Source organism: Pseudopodoces humilis, chromosome 2 (genome assembly GCF_049639895.1).
Source record: "Pseudopodoces humilis isolate 2021_Gansu_Grassland_sample_001 chromosome 2, ASM4963989v1, whole genome shotgun sequence".
NCBI classification, from domain to species: domain Eukaryota; kingdom Metazoa; phylum Chordata; class Aves; order Passeriformes; family Paridae; genus Pseudopodoces; species Pseudopodoces humilis.
The window spans coordinates 67,192,802-67,210,916 of NC_142201.1; the positions used below are offsets into that span (position 1 = coordinate 67,192,802).

General features: G+C 37.1%; 1 protein-coding gene across 6 annotated transcripts in view; it reads right to left on the minus strand.

The window, feature by feature from the left end:
- Nucleotides 1-18,115, minus strand: part of FRY (FRY microtubule binding protein) — a 220,208-nt gene that overhangs the window by 54,748 nt on the left and 147,345 nt on the right. For all 6 annotated transcript variants that reach the window (XM_088067734.1, XM_088067729.1, XM_005516302.3 and 3 more), the window contains 12 exons: nucleotides 16,977-17,068; nucleotides 16,597-16,769; nucleotides 15,371-15,531; nucleotides 14,455-14,565; nucleotides 13,092-13,246; nucleotides 10,957-11,056; nucleotides 10,482-10,653; nucleotides 8,495-8,751; nucleotides 7,980-8,126; nucleotides 4,455-4,623; nucleotides 3,592-3,682; nucleotides 1,048-1,130 (listed from right to left, as the gene is read on the minus strand). In XM_088067734.1, the coding sequence (XP_087923860.1) occupies nucleotides 1,048-1,130; nucleotides 3,592-3,682; nucleotides 4,455-4,623; nucleotides 7,980-8,126; nucleotides 8,495-8,751; nucleotides 10,482-10,653; nucleotides 10,957-11,056; nucleotides 13,092-13,246; nucleotides 14,455-14,565; nucleotides 15,371-15,531; nucleotides 16,597-16,769; nucleotides 16,977-17,068 (1,711 nt within the window). The remainder of the gene's footprint in view (nucleotides 1-1,047; nucleotides 1,131-3,591; nucleotides 3,683-4,454; nucleotides 4,624-7,979; nucleotides 8,127-8,494; nucleotides 8,752-10,481; nucleotides 10,654-10,956; nucleotides 11,057-13,091; nucleotides 13,247-14,454; nucleotides 14,566-15,370; nucleotides 15,532-16,596; nucleotides 16,770-16,976; nucleotides 17,069-18,115) is intronic.

Here is an 18,115-nt window from a genome sequence, read left to right on the forward strand (position 1 = left end):
TCCAAGACAAGTGTACTAAATCCCACTGAGTTTGAGATGTTGCACACCTTCTTATGCATTTAAACTCTGGAGTTTGTATATACACAATATTTTGTCGATACTGTGCTTCATAATTATGAATAGTAGTTGTTGGTGTACATTAAATTATCCTATTGTATTGTATTTTACAGTCTTTGCATATTTTGCAGAAGAGTATTGCCAAAAATTACTTGGATTAAAAAATACAGAAAATCTTTACTTTTTATGTCAAAATACTGTTCCAAAATGGTGTCTGTAATACCAAACTAAGATATTATGGCCAATATAGTACTTGACCTGGCTTTAATAAGCCAGTGATGAAAGTCAATAACAAGATCTTGCCTTTTTTACATTTGGTTAGGGCCTAGCCAAAAACCGTAAATTGAATGCACTCCAGAAATTAAGTCAAATCATCCAACTCCCCAGTTTTCCACTACTGTTCAATAATTAACTGGTTTTCTTTGGAATCTCTGCTGAGAACCAGTGACCATTTACAGCCAATTTAGTAGAAATATTAAATAAAGAACATAAAGAACAAGAAGAATGCTCAGGAGCCTCATCTCCCCTCTAACACACATTTGCACAGTGCAGCCAGAAACTGGTTGCAGAGAGCAGATAACAGCTAATGAGGAGATAAGATCTCATATTTGAAAACTCCGAGCCTCTTTTCATGCTCATATAACAGCACTTGATCTGGAGGGATATATTGCCAAATGGCACAACTCAAAATACTTGCTCTAATGCTCTTAGAAGTCTTTTGCCTTGCCATGTATGAAAGGCCTTACTCTCTGGAGGATTCTCTGCTGCTGCTGCTGCTTTCTGTGAAGTTCTCTGGCCTTCAAACAGGCTGAACCCAGATTAAAAAAAATAAATTAATTAAATGAGGTATGGAGGGAAAATAAGGACACTCCCTGCTGGTGATGCTACATTCCTGTTTATACAGAACTTTAAACAGAGAGGCTCCCTGGGTCATTAGAATGTTTTCCTCTCCAACCAAAACACCATTTCTTCAAACTGAATATAACTTACTTTTGTCATCATCGTAAGATCCTCCAGAGCTATTACTGTACCTCGATTCTAGGCGGGTATGCGCTCTAATGACATTACCGAACCTTCAAATACAAGAAAAAAAAAAATCTTCATTAAAAACACAGACTGACATTAATCATGTGGTCTTTATTTTTACCCTAAAATAAAAAAAGGCATTTCCTTAAGCATTCACTTTCACATAGGAGTAGACAGCAAATGAATGTAATGCTGATTCTTTCCACAAAACATTTTTGCAGCCAGTTACTGAGAAGTTCTAGCAGTGTGCTCCTGTATCACAAGCCTTTAAAATTAGCAAAGGAAAACTGTTATGCTGCAAATGTTAGATTTTTTTGAAGGAAGAAACTGCTAAGGATGATCTGAGATATAAACTATTCATAGCTATTATTTGCCACAGATCATGTACATGGGTAAAATCCTGCCAAACTGATAAAGCACTCAAAGCACAGTGCTAAAAATGCCAAGGCTGTGGGTTCAATCTCCATATGGGCCATTCACTTCAGAGCTGGATCCCATGATCCTTGTGGGTCTCTTCCAGCTCAGAATATTTTGTGATTCTGTGACTGACTGGATAGTCCAAAGCCGAGCCTGCACCAGTACCAGGCAGGAAAAACTACAGCAGATCACCCTGCAAGAGAAGAATCCAGCAAATGCCAGAGCAGACCTAATAGAAAAGTTAAGGGATATAAAGTCAGAGCAAATTGCTCACAGCTGTCTTCAAATCTGCCACAGATTCACGCTAAGGTGACTTTTCCTGGTGATCTCTTTTGACCTCCTCCACCTTGTGTTCCCAGGGTAATCAGGACTGAGGTGGAATGAGAGGAACCATACTGACAGCTCACACAGTTGTGATGATCTAAAAACATCACCATTCCTGCAAAACTAGGAAACTAATTACAAATAACCATGGATCAAACAAGACAAGACTGAAGATTTTCTAGACAAAATTCAATTCAGTTTCTTACTAATGTTCACACATCTTAGTGCAGGGTATTTCAGTATACATCAACATACTACACTGTTTGTAATATAGTAAAACATACTACACTGTTTACAAAGCATGCGTGTCTCATTAGCATGCAATAAATTCCTTGTACAGTTGACAAAAAAGCATTGTGAGCCATCCAACACATGGTATTCTATCTATGACCCTCATTATTTCATATGTTCTGGCGTATGAAGTCAATATTAATGGACATTCTAAGACTGACACACTGGTTTTGACATGCAGACGCACTTACAGCTGGCTTTGGTAACATAAATGCCAGCAATGAGTTCAGGCAAATTATTTTCCATTTTCTTCTGAGGTGCCTTTCAGCAGGATCCTGAATACCAATATCAGACCTTCATAATTTTCCTTTCATTTTTATCATAAAGTCTCTGGTAGATCTGAAGCCTAAAAGCCTTTTCAGAGTCATATTTAAAACTTATATAAGACAAGAAATCCTGACTTGAACTACTGTAAGAGATGTTTGCTCAACTCGCCTGTAAATCAACTGAATAAAAGCTTATCTTAAAGCTATGCAGCCATAAACATTAATGTAAGGAATCATAAAAATTCAGAGGAAAAAATGGTTTTATTATCCTTTTAAGAACAGTTCTAGTGCATATGTTGACAAATAACTACCTAGAGTTGAATCTGTTTTACTATCAGTTTGAAACTTAGCACCATTTTTTACTTACATTTAAATTAGTGGACACATATAACTAACCTGACAAAATGCTACTCTTGTTTGTAACATGGAGAGAGCAAGCAATGAAAAAGTTTGGAAGTACAGAAAGGTACTTCTGCTCACATAAGTATCTCTAAGCCCTGAACCTCAGGGAAGGAGGGTTGGACTACTGAAGTGATATCAGTGACTAATGTAAATACACTAACTAACAGATCCTTTTATAAATTGTCCAAAGTTCTCTTGCAAAACTAAGACCATTTCTGTGAGAGAAACCATCTGTATGTCTGTGCTCTAGGATCTGATGGCCCTGAGGCTTTGCATTTATTCATTTGTCATTTGCCAGTATGGACCATAAGTAGCAGAAGTCTAAACTGAATATATAATTTATAAGCAAGTTATTTTCCATAGCTGTCCTCTATAAAACATTTCATCCAGACAAAGGAGGTGTCCTTGCAATCACTGATCTAAATCCACAAATTAAATTTTATTCATTGTCCATGAAATCAAACTGTGTGATCAAATCTGATTTTTTGTAAAGATTTTAGTAATCATTATTTGGTGCACATTGCTATTCTTTTCTTTCACCTTTGCAGATAGTTCCTACAAAACCTGCTTAGCACAATTCATTGAATGTAGGTTTAACAGTTGTTCCTTTACAATTAAACAAGAGCCAGGAACTAGAATCATGAGAATAGCTTTTTTTATAAAATATTATGCATACTGGGATAATGCTACTTAGGATCAATCTGAGCACCAGAGTTCCTCAGAGTGCAATGCAGAACTTTGTCCAACATCTTGCCCTCAGCCTAGGAAAACACGTACATTTTGGAGGAAGAAACCCCAAGCCACAAACCTTTCATCAGTCTCCTTCACCACTCTGTTCTCCTCTGCGTCAGGAAAACTATCCTGGCCAGCTACAACAGTGTTACTGCTGGAGGTGGTTCCTGTATATGAGATGTGAATAAGAACACCTGTTACACGCAGCAGACAGCATCTGCAAAGCAATAAAAGCCCATAACTTACAGCATTTTTTTAGCAGCTACAGTCAAAGTGACCATCCTTCAAGCACTCGCACGTATGAATGAATGAATACTTCTACAAACCAGGACCTGCTTCCATGGCTGGATGGTGTAAAGTTCACATGCTTTGAGAAGTAGATTAACAAAATGATGGTCTTCTACTCCTTAAACTAAGCTCATGCTCAAGAGACACAGTCTATTGCTTTTCAAGGATTTGGCAAAACATCTACAAGGTTAAATGTGGGGTTGGTTATTAAGTATATTTGACTACTGCAGCTTGGAAAATGGCATTAGGCCTTTCAAAACAGAACTGCCACACTGTTGAGGCTCTCAGTTTTCAGGAAACTGCTTGATGTATCTGCTGTGTTCACCATATTAATGATGATTTCTTGTTCTGAATAAAACATGCTAGTGCATGTGGAGAGTGGAGTTTTCTGAAGAGTGGCAGAATTCTGAACAGCATCAAATATTGGTAATATACTATTAAAATAGTTAAGATAATTAAGGCACATGTTAACAAAGCATGTACATCATTAGGGATTAAAAAGATCTGTAATGTAGACATGCAACAAGGCCCTGAAACTTGTACTTTATGCACACAGGTCTGAACAGATGCAAAAGTAAGAGATTGTTTTTTACAAAGAGATGAAGACTCAAAAGACTAGGAGAGCGTAAAAAAAACACATTCAGGTCATACCAGAAGCTGCAGCTGAGGCTTTGTTACTGGCAGCAAAACGGTAAAATGGAGGATTATCACAATGTTGGACTATGGGGTTCACTGGGTCGGTTTGCTGCAGCTCAAAAAGAAGTTCTTCCATTGTCTGAATAGTGTTATTGCGACATAGATATATTGCAACCTTCTTTATCTGTGGAAGAAAAGAACAGTTGTTAAACTCTGACTAAACTGAATTTCCAAAGAAATCAATGAATGTCACACTGCAGTACTGAAATGCTCTAGAATGCAAGTGTTGTTCCTGGACAGACACCACAACCACATACAGTTCATACAGAAATAAAACTTCTCACTTGGACATCAAGATCATTTTCCCAGCAGACTGACTCTATGATTTAATTACTTTGAAGTTTTTGCTTACCATTCACAACAAATTTTTTATGTATATAACTATTTAACATGCACATCTATAAAAGTGTAGCTGTGGCCACAAAAAGTAAGCCAGGCTTTGAGCTGCTACTTGTATCTGTAAGCTAAGTAATAGCAAATGGAAGAAAGGCAGAGCAGTTATGTATACAGGCTTCATGTATCCTGATTTGAAAAATTTGAGTATCATTTATAGAAACGCTGGAAATTTCTATAAATCTTTTAATAAGATCTCAAACCTGCACTGCAGCAGTGAGGATTGTTGAGATACTGAGGCCAAATTTAGCTGAATTCTTGAGGAAAAAATCCCTGATCGCTATTAAAAGCAGAGACTCCCCAGCTCAAAATCACTTGATTCATAAACTGCTGGAGGTGGGAGACCATATGGGGAATATCTCTCTGTGCTTGCATGCTTGTTTTTAAAGATGTCCCTAAACAGATGCTTATAGTGGAGCTAATATATTAGACTGAATTACCTGTTGGCCTCACCAAGTATTGCTGTTCTTATACTTTTAAATACTTTCACTAAAATAACTTTCTTACTGCTTCTCTTTCCCTTTATTTAAATTTTTTTTTTCCTTAGAGAAAATGCACATATGTAAAGTCTTCTTTACTCTACTGAGCTAAAAATTTCCCAGGGACTTTCCAGAGACAAATCCATCTTCTTCCTGAGGCTCATTTCTGGTTGGGCTCACAGTGCCACTTTCAGCTTCTCTCACCGCTAAAGGGGTCACATTCCCAACACCGAGTCTCTGCTGAAGAGGTTTCTGAACTGTAAATGCTCTAAGAAATCTTTCAGTATATTATGTGAAAGAATGGACAGCTCAGCAATTTGTACTGGGGCACTGGGAAAAAATGCTTAAAGGAAACTTAAGAGACAAAGCAATTAATTTAGATGATAAAAAAAATTAAAAAAATGTGAGTCAGGCACGCTTTTGGCTTGCACCCACACAGGGAGAACAGATGGCCAAAGGCACAAAGCAGCTGGTGACTGCCTTGGGGCACAGGGGGCTCCTAAAGGAGATGGGTAAACTGGCAAGCCTGCAGCTCTGTGGTCTTTTAAGCCCAGGTGACCTGGAACACTGTTGATAAACTGTCCAAGTGATCTTTATTTGATAACGTGTATCTATTATCTACATGATAATGGAAGACACATGTTTATAATATCAGCAGTCTTGTGTAGTAGTTAACAGAGTTAGGCAGGTTTTCTTATCTATGAACTCCAGGGCATTAGCAAAACACTGAGCAGATGCATGTGATAAGACCAGTGTATTTTCCTCTCCAGACAAAGCTATCAGTGAAGGAATGACTCATAAGCACAGTCAGGCTTCCCACGGAAGCTAAAAAACTTTTTCAGATTCTGCAAAATCTGAGAATCAGACTTTTAACTCAAGATTACAAAACACAGACTAACTGGGTGGTAGAGAACACAGGAACCTTGTCAGCTGCTGCTGCCACCAGCCATGAGAAGCCCAGGAAAGCCCCACAGGCAAACCAGGGGATGCTGAGCAGATGAAGCTGGAGATGTCAGAACAGATAGCTCTCTTCCTGAAGTAAGAGGACTGTACTATCCTGGAGGAGGACAGGACTGTGAAAACCAAGACTTTGAGGCAAAAAAAGAATTTGAATAAAGAAGCGCGGGTGGAGGGGTTTTGAGGAAAGGCTGCTCAGAGTTGTGGGATGGCAACAGTTAGGGAAAAAGGCGGTGCTGAAAGCTTTGGCTTGGCAAGTATCTGGATTGGGGATAAGGTATGTGAGGGGCTCCTGGGCAAGAGGTGATAGGGCTATCGGGCTTTTCCAGTCAGACTTCATTAGGAGTCAGACATATACTCAGCACAGGACCACTCCTTCCTCTCAGAAAACTGCCCCTTTCCTTTTGTAAACTGCCAGAAATGAGGGTAACAGCCCTCATTTTCTGTTTTATCTCTAACAGGTGATTGCCACTTTTTCTCTGCCAACACAGATGGAGAGCACCTTTGGGCCTAATCCCAAATCTCTCACAGGTTGGAGGATGAGGCAGGTTGGAAAGAAGCTGGGAAGTCTCCCATTTAACCTCCTGCTCAAAGCATGGTCAACTCTGAATGGAAAGCCACTGTAACAACTGAGGGAAAGATCTTATATCAGATCAACCCCTTTATCTTCCTTTTGTATAAACCTTGAGTTTGTTCTTATACAAATTCCACTTTCAAATTTTTCTACTTTTGACTAGCCAGGTATATATACATATACATTGACTTGAGAATATAGACCTGACAAATGAAAGGAAACAAACAGGATGCCTATGGTACAACAACAACATTTTGAAGATTTTTATGGGCTTCTTTACTTTCTGTATTCTAACATGCATAGCAGTCATCATAAAAACTTTGGGCAAACTATTATTTCAGCAACTATAAATGATGTATATTTATGAGGCTTTTTAGATATTTTTCACCACATTAATAGTAATTTCATATTTATTTCAGGGAAAGAAATGGAAAGAGGCTAACTAATAAAACAACATATTGTAATTGGGCTGGAAAATTCACTAAATTTAGATTCTGTTTCACTCAGCAACTGAGAAATAAGGATCATGGGAATGGAAGTAGTCTGGTTTTCTCAGACAGCCTTGATTTTATTTTAAGTTGAATAATAACAATATCCAGCACAGTGTGAATTGCACATTGCAGCAACTGTTAGATAATTTATGACAGTAAAGCAGAGGCAGAAGTTGATATGGTAAGAAGTTTATAAAGGTTAACTATCTTCTCTCTCTTGAGATGTCCCACAAAAAGCTCTAGTCTGCTAAAGAAAAGGATGTAGCATTTTCTGGAAATTTATGGCCAGTCTCTGTTACTGTCCCCATTCACAGACATGCAAAGTTTCTCTCTGCTTGAAAGAAACCCATCTCTCGCTTGCAATGGGGTGTGCTCTGCAGGTGCAGGCTGAGATTTGAACTACTCCATTTCTTTTTTTAAATTTCAGTTTCCTGGAACTTTCATTCCTGTCATTTAATTTTGTACAGTGTGTTAGGGAGTATGTTGGTATTTCTTGGTTTTGATACAAAAATTAATTTTCTGCAGGAAATAGCTGTTTTATTCACTACAACCTGTAATCAGCAGTAAATAAAGTGCATAGACTTACATAGGGTAAAAGGATGGTATCGCTGCTAACACCACACAAACTAATGAGGAACTGCAGTGTTATCCTAAGGTTGTTACTCCATTTTTCATTGTTGGCCAAAGCATTCCAGACATTTTCCATCTCTGGTCCAGGAATTTCATCTCCATACTGCAAAGAATCATAGACATACATTCCTTGAAATATGCAGACTTCCAAACTAAAGCATATTCTTTTAGAACATTTTCTCATGTAAAAACACCACAGTGAAATGCTGTAAAAAGTTACAAAATAGTATTTTAAAAAGCTGCTTGACATATTTCAAGATGTAAACTCCATTTAAAACTATTTACGTTCTGATCCACAGAAGGACTTAAATCATAAGAGAAAATAAAAGTCTTGAGGACTGTAAATTCAAAAAGTAGTCCTAAAATTAAGCAAGTTTTCCTTGATTGGTACAGACTGTTCTGTACAGACTGTACTGGCAGGAAGAAACAAAAGTTTTACAGGTTAGTTTCTTTGTTAGATTTTTTTTTTACCTTGGCTGTCATATACATGAGATTATTAAGAACCAGGGAGGTGGCCTCAGGTGAGCCCCAGCCATTGCCTTTTAGTCCAGTTGTGACTGCTATTTCCCCATCCTTGTCCTTTAGTTCATCTTCTGGAGTGGTAGGGCTTGAGCCAGGGAGGAGCAGTCTGTTGTCTACAAGTTCAATATTATGAAGCCATGGTAGCAGATAGGTAAGCATGATCTGTCTTCCATTTGGATGTGTTGTTGGAAATCGCTGGCTTACCTCTAAAACAGTAAGAGTTGATAAGGACAACATATTTATTTATGATGGAAACCCTAAATACACTGCTTAAGTCACATTTCTGATGTTTGTTAGACTGCTTGATGATTTTTACCTAGCACACCATAAGTATACAAAACATGTTCTTGAGATTCCTGAAGAGAGACATGGAATTAATGTTCAATAATAGCAATGAATTTTCACGGCTTGTGTCTAAAATAACTAACTCAGTCTGGGCTTAGAAACAGTACTTGTTACTGTGCCATGTTATGTATTTAGTGAGGTGGATGTCAATAAAGAGGAAAAAGGATAATTCAGTTACTGGTGGTTACTCTAGAATTCCAAGAGCTTCTGGAGAATATACAAAAGTGTTCTGCAGATTACAAACGCCTCACTTGCCTCCAGGTTTCTAAGCTATACTTTAAATAATAAGGCATTTATTATACTGAGTTTACAAAAAACATCTTACATATATTTGGATCCTACTTCCTGTGGGAATGTCTATAAAATTCATAGCTGGCTGTCAGTTCAGGAATGCTTGTATACAGCACTTTAGATAGCTTTCAAAAAAAGGAACTGGCACTGTAAGGAAAAGGGATTTGGAAAATCTGGGATAAGAAACACAGCCTCCTGCCAAAGTGAACCACATTATCTCTCTTTGCCAGAATTCTTCAGTAAAATCAGTAGAGCAAGCATTTCCTTTTTTCACTCACTGCCTGGTTTTAAAAATCATGAAGACACACACTGTTCTGTCCTCCTTATGATTCTAGATGTACAGAAAGGGTGTCTCACTTGGACTGTAATATCCTGTATATCTGAGATTTTTTAAATGATACAGTTGTTACAGCAACATGAGTAGACAATAACAGAGACAGTGAACAGCATTAGCTTAATGACAAATGAGCCATCAGAGTTTCCCTACACCAGTTATTTATAACTCATGGTATCTTGGGCACTGAGAAATGTAAGGGTGATGTATTGTTCCATTACCCTCCCTCCAGCCCCTACAGACTGAGTAAAAACAACAGAAAGAGATTTTTAGAGCCAGTAAAAATTCCCACGATTACAGACATTCACATTCTGTTATTTAAAAACTAGAGCAACACATAAGAGTGATTAAAGATAGGTCTCAAAACACCACTGCTCCCAGGAATGGCCTCACAGTGGGCATATTCTGAATTGTGCTCCTGCAGGTCTCATTCTTTAACATTTTTCTCAGTAATCCTGAAAATATGTATTTCTGATAAAATTAAAAAAGGTTAGACATGCACATGTGGCACATAACAGAAGGTAGAGATCAGTCAGAGTGATTTGAATCATGGGTAGAACCGGACACAGGCAATCCATCTGCCCAAAGTTCAAGTCACATTTATATAAAATGAAGAAATATATCCTCACAAGTATGGTCTATGTAAATCCATGCGTAAGAAGAATCACATAAGAACCCATCATAGGAGAGTTTGCCAATGTCATTTTAACTCATTCAGGGCACTTGTAATTTCAAAGTTACCCTGAGATCACATAAGTGGCACAGAATCCCCAAGGAGGAAGAATTCTGTACCTTGTGCGAGTACCTCTAGGAAATACATATTAGATTCCAAATCTGATTTGACCTGAACCAGAATAAAAACAGGTCAAGCTAAATTTATAAACAGAACTGTGGTTCAAAATGGTAGCTGTCCAGCATTTGCACAAAAAATGTAAAGGAGATAGAAGGTCAAATAAATATAAGTACCTGAAAAAAGTGGAAGGGTAAGTTCAGGATACATCCTTGCTAGTTCATATGAAAGAAGGGCAAGTGAGACACTGTAAAGAGGTGGCAATGGACCATGTGTCCCGTACAAGATACTGCCTGGTCTTTGCTCAGCTACCTTTTTTGAATAAACAAAAAGCTTTGATTCAAGGATCTATAAAAGACAAAAGAGAAAAAAAAAGGAATGAGACAATAAAACCTCGTTAAATCAGGAAATAGCAGCATTTGAAGTTCAGCTATCAGAGAATGCTCTGTATGTTTCAGAGTATATGCTCCGAATATGAAAGACACTGTAACATTCATTTTTATATAAATATTAGTGTAAGATTTTATAGCCAAGACAAAATGAATTGTCTGTTTTCAAAACAAAACTCACGTGCAAGTAATAGTACTTTATAAGAAGTTCACCAAAAAAGTCTCAAAGGATAGGAGGAAAAAATAAGTAGGTGATACATGCCTGCATAAGTTGCATGGAAATTTCATAAATCTCTCTGTTGGTGTCAGATGCCTTGAACAGCACCAAATTTAAAAGCGTCACGATATCAAAAGGATAGTTCCTAGAAGAATAAACAGAACATTTTTGTGAATGCTGGTGAGGAATGCAGATTATATTCACTCTGATTTTCTCTGTAATACAGTCTAAAGAGAATGTCATCTTTATTTTTTTCTCTTCTACCATCAGAATATGGGAAAGGGAGCTCTTATGAATACACACTGCTTGATCAAAGGACCATCTGGTGAATGAGAAGAAAGAAAGGATTATTTATAATTATCTTAGACTCATGGTTAGGAATGCACTGAGCTATCCACAATGAGAAATGCAATACCTGTGTCTATGACTGTCAATTCATTTTAATTTATAGAATAAACTATTTACAGGACAGGCTGACACCCATGAAAGCAAATGGGGAGCATGAAAATTTTCAGGGATAAAGAATTTCTTAAACCAAGCTGCAATCAAAACAATCCCTTTGGACAAAATACACTATCTCTGATATGAACATTCTGTAGTATTAGACAATTCTATGAAAATTCTTTTCAAAGAGTAAACATGAAAAACTTCTTCAAAAAGTCTGCTATCTGTAAAGTCAGCATCAATTGCAGAGGTTAAACATATCAAAGAGTTAAAGAGAATATTGTTAGAGGAGTAAATCCCACATTGTAATATTTGGATTTGCACTAAATAGGTTTCTGTTTTCTCATGATGGTTTATAAATGTACGGATTGAATTGTGAACCATCAATTTACCACCCTAGATGTCAGCTACAGTGCTCCTGGATGGCTGCAGGATGCCTATTTGGACTTTTTAACATGGCAGACACATGTGTGGCATGGATAATTCCATATACTAGCTGCAAGCCAAGCTCTGTAACTGGTTATTTGCCCTTCCACTGTTGAAAAAATAAATACAAAAAAAGAAAAGAAATTAAGGGAAGTGGCTTCTTTGTAGAAAGTTGGATGGACCTCATCAATTGCTGCTCGTTTTACTGGTAGTTTAAGCAGTGGTCTCCTGATACATCTTGATGACAGAGGAAAAACTATTAACAGCTTTCAAATATTAATAAAAATTCTCAGCTTGCTAGAAAGAGGACTTTCCCCTCAAAAAAAATCATGAAGATAATACTCTCGATTTTTACTGTAAGAATGGAAGAGATAATTTTTAGGTCATAGTGGCACAGGTAACACAGTTTGAGGAAAAAAGACTGGCTGAAACTGCTGTGTTTGTGTTCATAAAAATAAAAACCCTGTTAACATAACTGAATTTGGAAACACAAAATTCCATTCATATTTTAAAAATCTTCATATAACACAGTCTCTATTCTAGTTGTTCCTGTGAGAACAAAACAGCTTTGCAGGAAAACTATTAAATACATGAGTTATTTTGATTTTCCAAATCCCAATTATTTCTCCATTGAGTATTCCTCTATGTTGATCAGACATCTTGCCAAATTATTTTTGTGAAGAGTAAATTTTCACATTTATTTTAATAAGATGAAAAATACTGCATGATTTAATTTCTCTATAAATTTTGTCTTTGAAAATAATAAAAGAGATAGAGTTTTATGAAGGCCTGACACAAAAGCAATATTTTTATTCGTGTCTTCATGTAGCTTGTGCTTGCTCAGCATTAGCAGTAATGAAGATACCAGTTGTCAGGAAAGGAACTAAACAAGTCAAATGAAAGCCAGTTTAGAAGAAGAACATGACTTTCAAGATAATGACATGTCAAAATAATGACTTTCCAGCTATTGATATTTAAAACATTTTTCCTTTTATAAATTAAATAAAAAACCATGCCAAATCTTTTGAAACCAGATTTATGACCTACATTCAAATAAAACTGTTGTAACTTTTTTTGTATCTTTCTGAGCAAAATAGCATCGAAATTCCCCAGATTTCAAATATACCTATACTAAGAATATCTTCTACCAAGCACATCACTTTGTTTTCAGAATCATAAAAATCAAGTGATACAGTCCCAAGAACTGTTTGAGAAGACATGAGTGTGACCAACAACTCCTAACAACACAGTGAGCTGAACCTTCAGTTTTCTTCACATTTGAAAGTGTAGATTAAAAAACTAATTAATACCTGCTTCCACACACAGTTGCAATGGCTTTGAAACACCCAGAGGCAAGCTGGTATGATCCTGTGTAACATCGATCTATAGCCCAGTTGAAGAGATTGATTTGATCAGGATTCAGTTCTAGCAACAGGACTACAACTTCACAGCCAAGCTGGTGAACCTGAGAAAATGTCAAAACATGATTGATGGGGTCTCAGATATGTTCATTCTCTAAAATTCTCAGAGTGACATAGGCAAACAGGGTAAAAATGGCAAATTCAAGTATGTAAAAAGAAATCAAAATGTTGGTAATACATTTATTTTAGGGATAGCAGAGTTGGAATGTGACTCAGGTTTCAATACTCACCACTTGAAAAGACGGTATGTACATAGAGTACATAAATGAAATAAATTTTCCAAAATTAGGCACAACAACAAAAAGAAAAAAAGCAGAATTTTTGGAAAATCTAAGATTCTTGTTAGGAGTTCTTTGGGCAACTTCATTTTATATCACTTAACTGACTTCATGTGAATTTCACAGAATGACAAACTTTCATGTTTATCCTTCTTTTGACTAATACAGAAGCAAGGCAGATGAAGAAAAATACCTTTTACAAGACTGAAAACTTGTATGTTCAATCCAGCAACATCAAGCAATCTAACGACTCTCCCTGCAGACCATGAATCGCTTAGTCCTGCTACCACCACTGCTACAAAACATCACAGCTAAGGCTTGGACTTCATGTTCTTTCAGTACAGGATAGTGTTGGTACACCAAACACTAATGCCTATTAATATTCTGTCACCCAGTGTAGGTGACTGCTTGTAGAGAGACTGCATATCAATTGCACATATCTTTATAGCTCTGTCCCTACCAGCATTCCAAAATCCCATGTAATTTCTGAAGGATTTTCTCCGTAGCTATTCATCCTTTCCTTAAAATGTTCAACCATTTTTTTTTTCCTAATCAATTATCATTTCCACTATTCCCTATCCTCTAGCTGCTTCACATGCATTTATTTATGTTCTGCTATTTACCTTTCCTTAGCAGAGTTATGTGTGCTGGTATGAGAGTTTTAGGGAGAACAGCAGGACAAAGTGCAAGATACCAAAAGGGAAAGATTGTTGTCTCTCTCTCTCTCTCTCTCCATTCGGTATAAATCACCAATCTACTCCTCCTTAACCACAGAGGCAGTCCGACCAGCTATGAACACAGAACCATGACTGTGTAGGTACAAAGTCAAAGCCCATCTTCACAGAAATGGAAAATGGCAAGAACAATCCATTACATGGTCTTTAAGAAGGAAAAAAACCCCACTTTACAATCTCTTTACTCACCCAGCACAGTGAGTAATTGTCCATCAGTGCTGCATTTTGGTCAGTACTTACACGTAAGTCTTGACAAGCCAGAATGTTGTCAAGCCATTTGTAAAGATATCCATCGGGGGAAAGACCAACATTATCAAACACAGGTCCACAGCAGAGCACAGCTGACATGGCCTAGAAACACATGGAACTCCAGTTACACAAAAAGTAACACAATGAGCCTTTCTGAATGATTTGTCAGGCTAACAGGACTGACACTTTCTGTTTGGAGAGAACTATGGTGAAAATGGTAACAGCTGGCTGCTAGAATTCAATAATTATTTTGCTATAGATTTTATTGGATTCTAGATCATGCTCAAAGCATTTTGGAGGGAGTACTATCTTCAAGATACATTTTGTCATTTTACCCAGCATTCACAAATCAAGCTACAAAAACAAAATATATTCAGATGTTTTAACAGTATGTTACTGCAAAAATTAAAACTGTCTTACAGCAAGTGGTGCAGCTTATATAAGTACATAACCTATTACTTTCCCAGCTTACTCATGCAGGGGAATTGCAACTGGTTTTGCCACATTATCACTGAGCATATCTCTAGGCAAGCGTGGGAGGCATTCCTGAGATGTACATTGGTGCAGATTCAGTATCCTCAGGTACTGAATCAGAACTACACCTAATTTCAGAGCCTAAGATCTCCTTGCTGAATCTGCTAACCCATTAATGAACAGCTAATTCAAAATTTCAAACTGCACTCTGGTTTTTAAAATAATTAGCCTTGAAAAGTGTCAACGAAGAAAAAAACATATAACTTCAGTGCTATATTCTATGATACCACTGAACACTTACATATGAGCATACAAGTCTATATCAAGTATGCCAATTCAAATTTCTTTGAAATAAAAGGAAATAGACCCCACAACTACTTGTATTTTCACTGAAAAATTGCTGTTACTGGTTTGTACAGTGAACCTTTAGTACCTTTAAAGCACAATACTGGTATCTTGTAATCTGGTGATTTCTATCACTGTAGCGGTCCAGTGGTGTGAACATAATACTGAAAGGTCCTGCCCACTGGCTGAATAAGATGAACAGGTGATGCCTCAAGCTCTGCTGAGGGAAGAGAAATCTCCTGTGGTGAACTAAGAGAATAGAAATAATAGAAATTGTTGTGATTTGTTAATATTCATGTAGCACAATGATGACATGATTTTCAAATTTTTACAAAAAAGGAGGAGTTCTTATGTGTTCAACATACGCTTACTCTGAAGTATTTAAGTGCCTTTAAAAAATCCAACCAAGTGAGTAAGATGCATCTTATTTCTAAGAACCTTCAGTTCTGAATTAATGTGTAGTTATGCAAACATGTACATCTGACTACAGAAAAGCATTTAAGAATCTAATTATAAAATCAGGGTTTTTCACTGTCTCCTGCATTCCTTTAGTGGCAAATATTTACTTGGTTTTTCCAATTCTTCAAATTTGAGCCTAAACAATACATGTGTCTTACTCTAATGCAGTAATAGGACAATAAATAAAAGAAACCTGGTGGCTCCTTGTTTATGATAAATATGTGGTATATATTCTGAACAACTGAATTACCCAAGCAAATGAAAACAAAGCCTCAGACCTCATCTTTCAGTAGTTACACTGAGGCCTTTAAAGCAGAGGCTTTTTTTGCTTTTTTGTTAATGTAATTATGTTATATTTCTGAAGTGATATTGCAATATATAAAAAGCATGGAATCAACTGAATAAATCTTTGTGATACAACTGGACTCAGGTAACATAGGATACTGTCTCAACACCTTGGGCAAGTTTTTCACTGCATTTAATATTGCACATTGTCTGCACCTAGTTGTATTTTTCAAGGCCTGTCTGAGTTTATGAAGTCTGGCAATTGAGTCAGATGGGGGAAAATAAGGCCTTGTGCCAAAGAAATCTGGATTCCCTGGAGGTCACAGACAATTTCTTTGCTAGGCTTTTAAAGAGGTGATTCTTAGACATGACTATTACAAGCTTCATCAAGCTTTATTGGTATTTTTATTTCAATCTTAGTAGACCTCTGAATGCTTTTTTCTCCCCCTACATTCTATTTTACATTCATCATATGAAAATTCACAAGCAGTGAAAAAAGCACAGACAAAAAAAAGAAACAAAAAATTACTTTCCCAATACCTATATTAAATGCATTATTTAGCTTCATACCTGGAACACACTGAATCAAGTTGGCAATCATTGCACTGAAATGTGCTCTCATATCCTTAAGGATCTCAACTTCTTTATCATTTTCCGCCTCCAAAAGCATGCGAGTCAGATCAACATACTCTAAGAACAAGGCTCCAAGGGCTAGTGTATCTCTTTCTAAGGCTCCATTTGTACTAACATAAAGGAAAGTTGCACATTAATATAGAATAACAGAGTTATATATTATACTACAGTTTTCTGCAGAATTGCATGCAAATCTCTCCATGTCTGATAGACCAGACAATTCTTCAAACAGCATACTGACATAATCTCAGTGTGGCAAACACTGAAAATTGTTTCACATAAAAAAAATCAATATTTATGATGAATGATAGTTCTACCTGTCACTTATAACACCAGCATCAGCAAGGAGTTCAAAAATTCGCAGCAGCTGCAGCCTCAGCAGATCTCGCCGTTCTCGACGTTTCTTGTTCTTGGAATTTAAAATAACAACAATGTGTTTATACGCATAGGTGTGCACATTAAAAACTAGCAGCTTCAGAAATGCCAGTATTGTAGTGAAATTTAAGAATCCCAGTTCAGGAATTTTCTTCACAGAAGAACCCCAGTACTTTTGGATATTGCACTAAAACATTGTTCTTATACATCAACAAAGAACTGAGTATGACCAACTTTTTGCCTTTGTAACTATTCTTGAAAAAAAATTGTTAACAACTGCCTTAGTACTTACTGAAAATGTGGAAATGAAATAATGGATAAAAATAACTAATATTCAAGGTCCCTATACCAAAAGCCCATGCCATCTTCAGGTAACAGGGATATTCATGTTAGTTTAGTGTCATCTAGTTTGGGTGCTGGAGGCACTCACAGAGCAGAACGTATATCCAGACCCTTGGAAGGTATCCTAGTGATTAGCCATTGCCAACTTGGCAATGCTGCAGCACACCATCACTCACATTCAAGTGAGCTCCTAGCAGACACCACTCCAGTCCAGTGTTGGGTGAGTTGACTGCAGGGGTTTTGCCCACAGTAATGTACTCCTCCCACAGAACAGGACTACATGGTGTTAACTGGCTCATTGTATCTCGCTGCCTCCTCGAAAGCTGTCCTTTCTGTCTTCTGCCTTTCCTGGAAAGATATGAATGAAACAAGGCCCACTCTTTGCTGAAAGGCTAAATTGACCTGTTTGTATCCTGTATCTCCCCTGAGCAAGAAAAACATCAGAAGGTAAAAATGCTGTTGTTGCATTCGAAGGTACAAGAAAAGCTCAGAGAAAATGCAGATTTTGCTCTTCAAAACTGAGCAATACTGAGATCAAAGGCTTATCTCTTCTAGGACTCTGTCTCTGTCCATGGCCAGCAGTAGATGTGTAGGAGAACAAAATGATGCTTTGGCTGGTATTCTGATCCAGAACTGGCAGAATTGCAGCATCCCAGCCAAAGGTTTTATTCAAATAATTATGCCATTTGAATTGTTCTATTCAGAGCCCTGTTTTTCTCCCATTACACCTTTAAGGTTC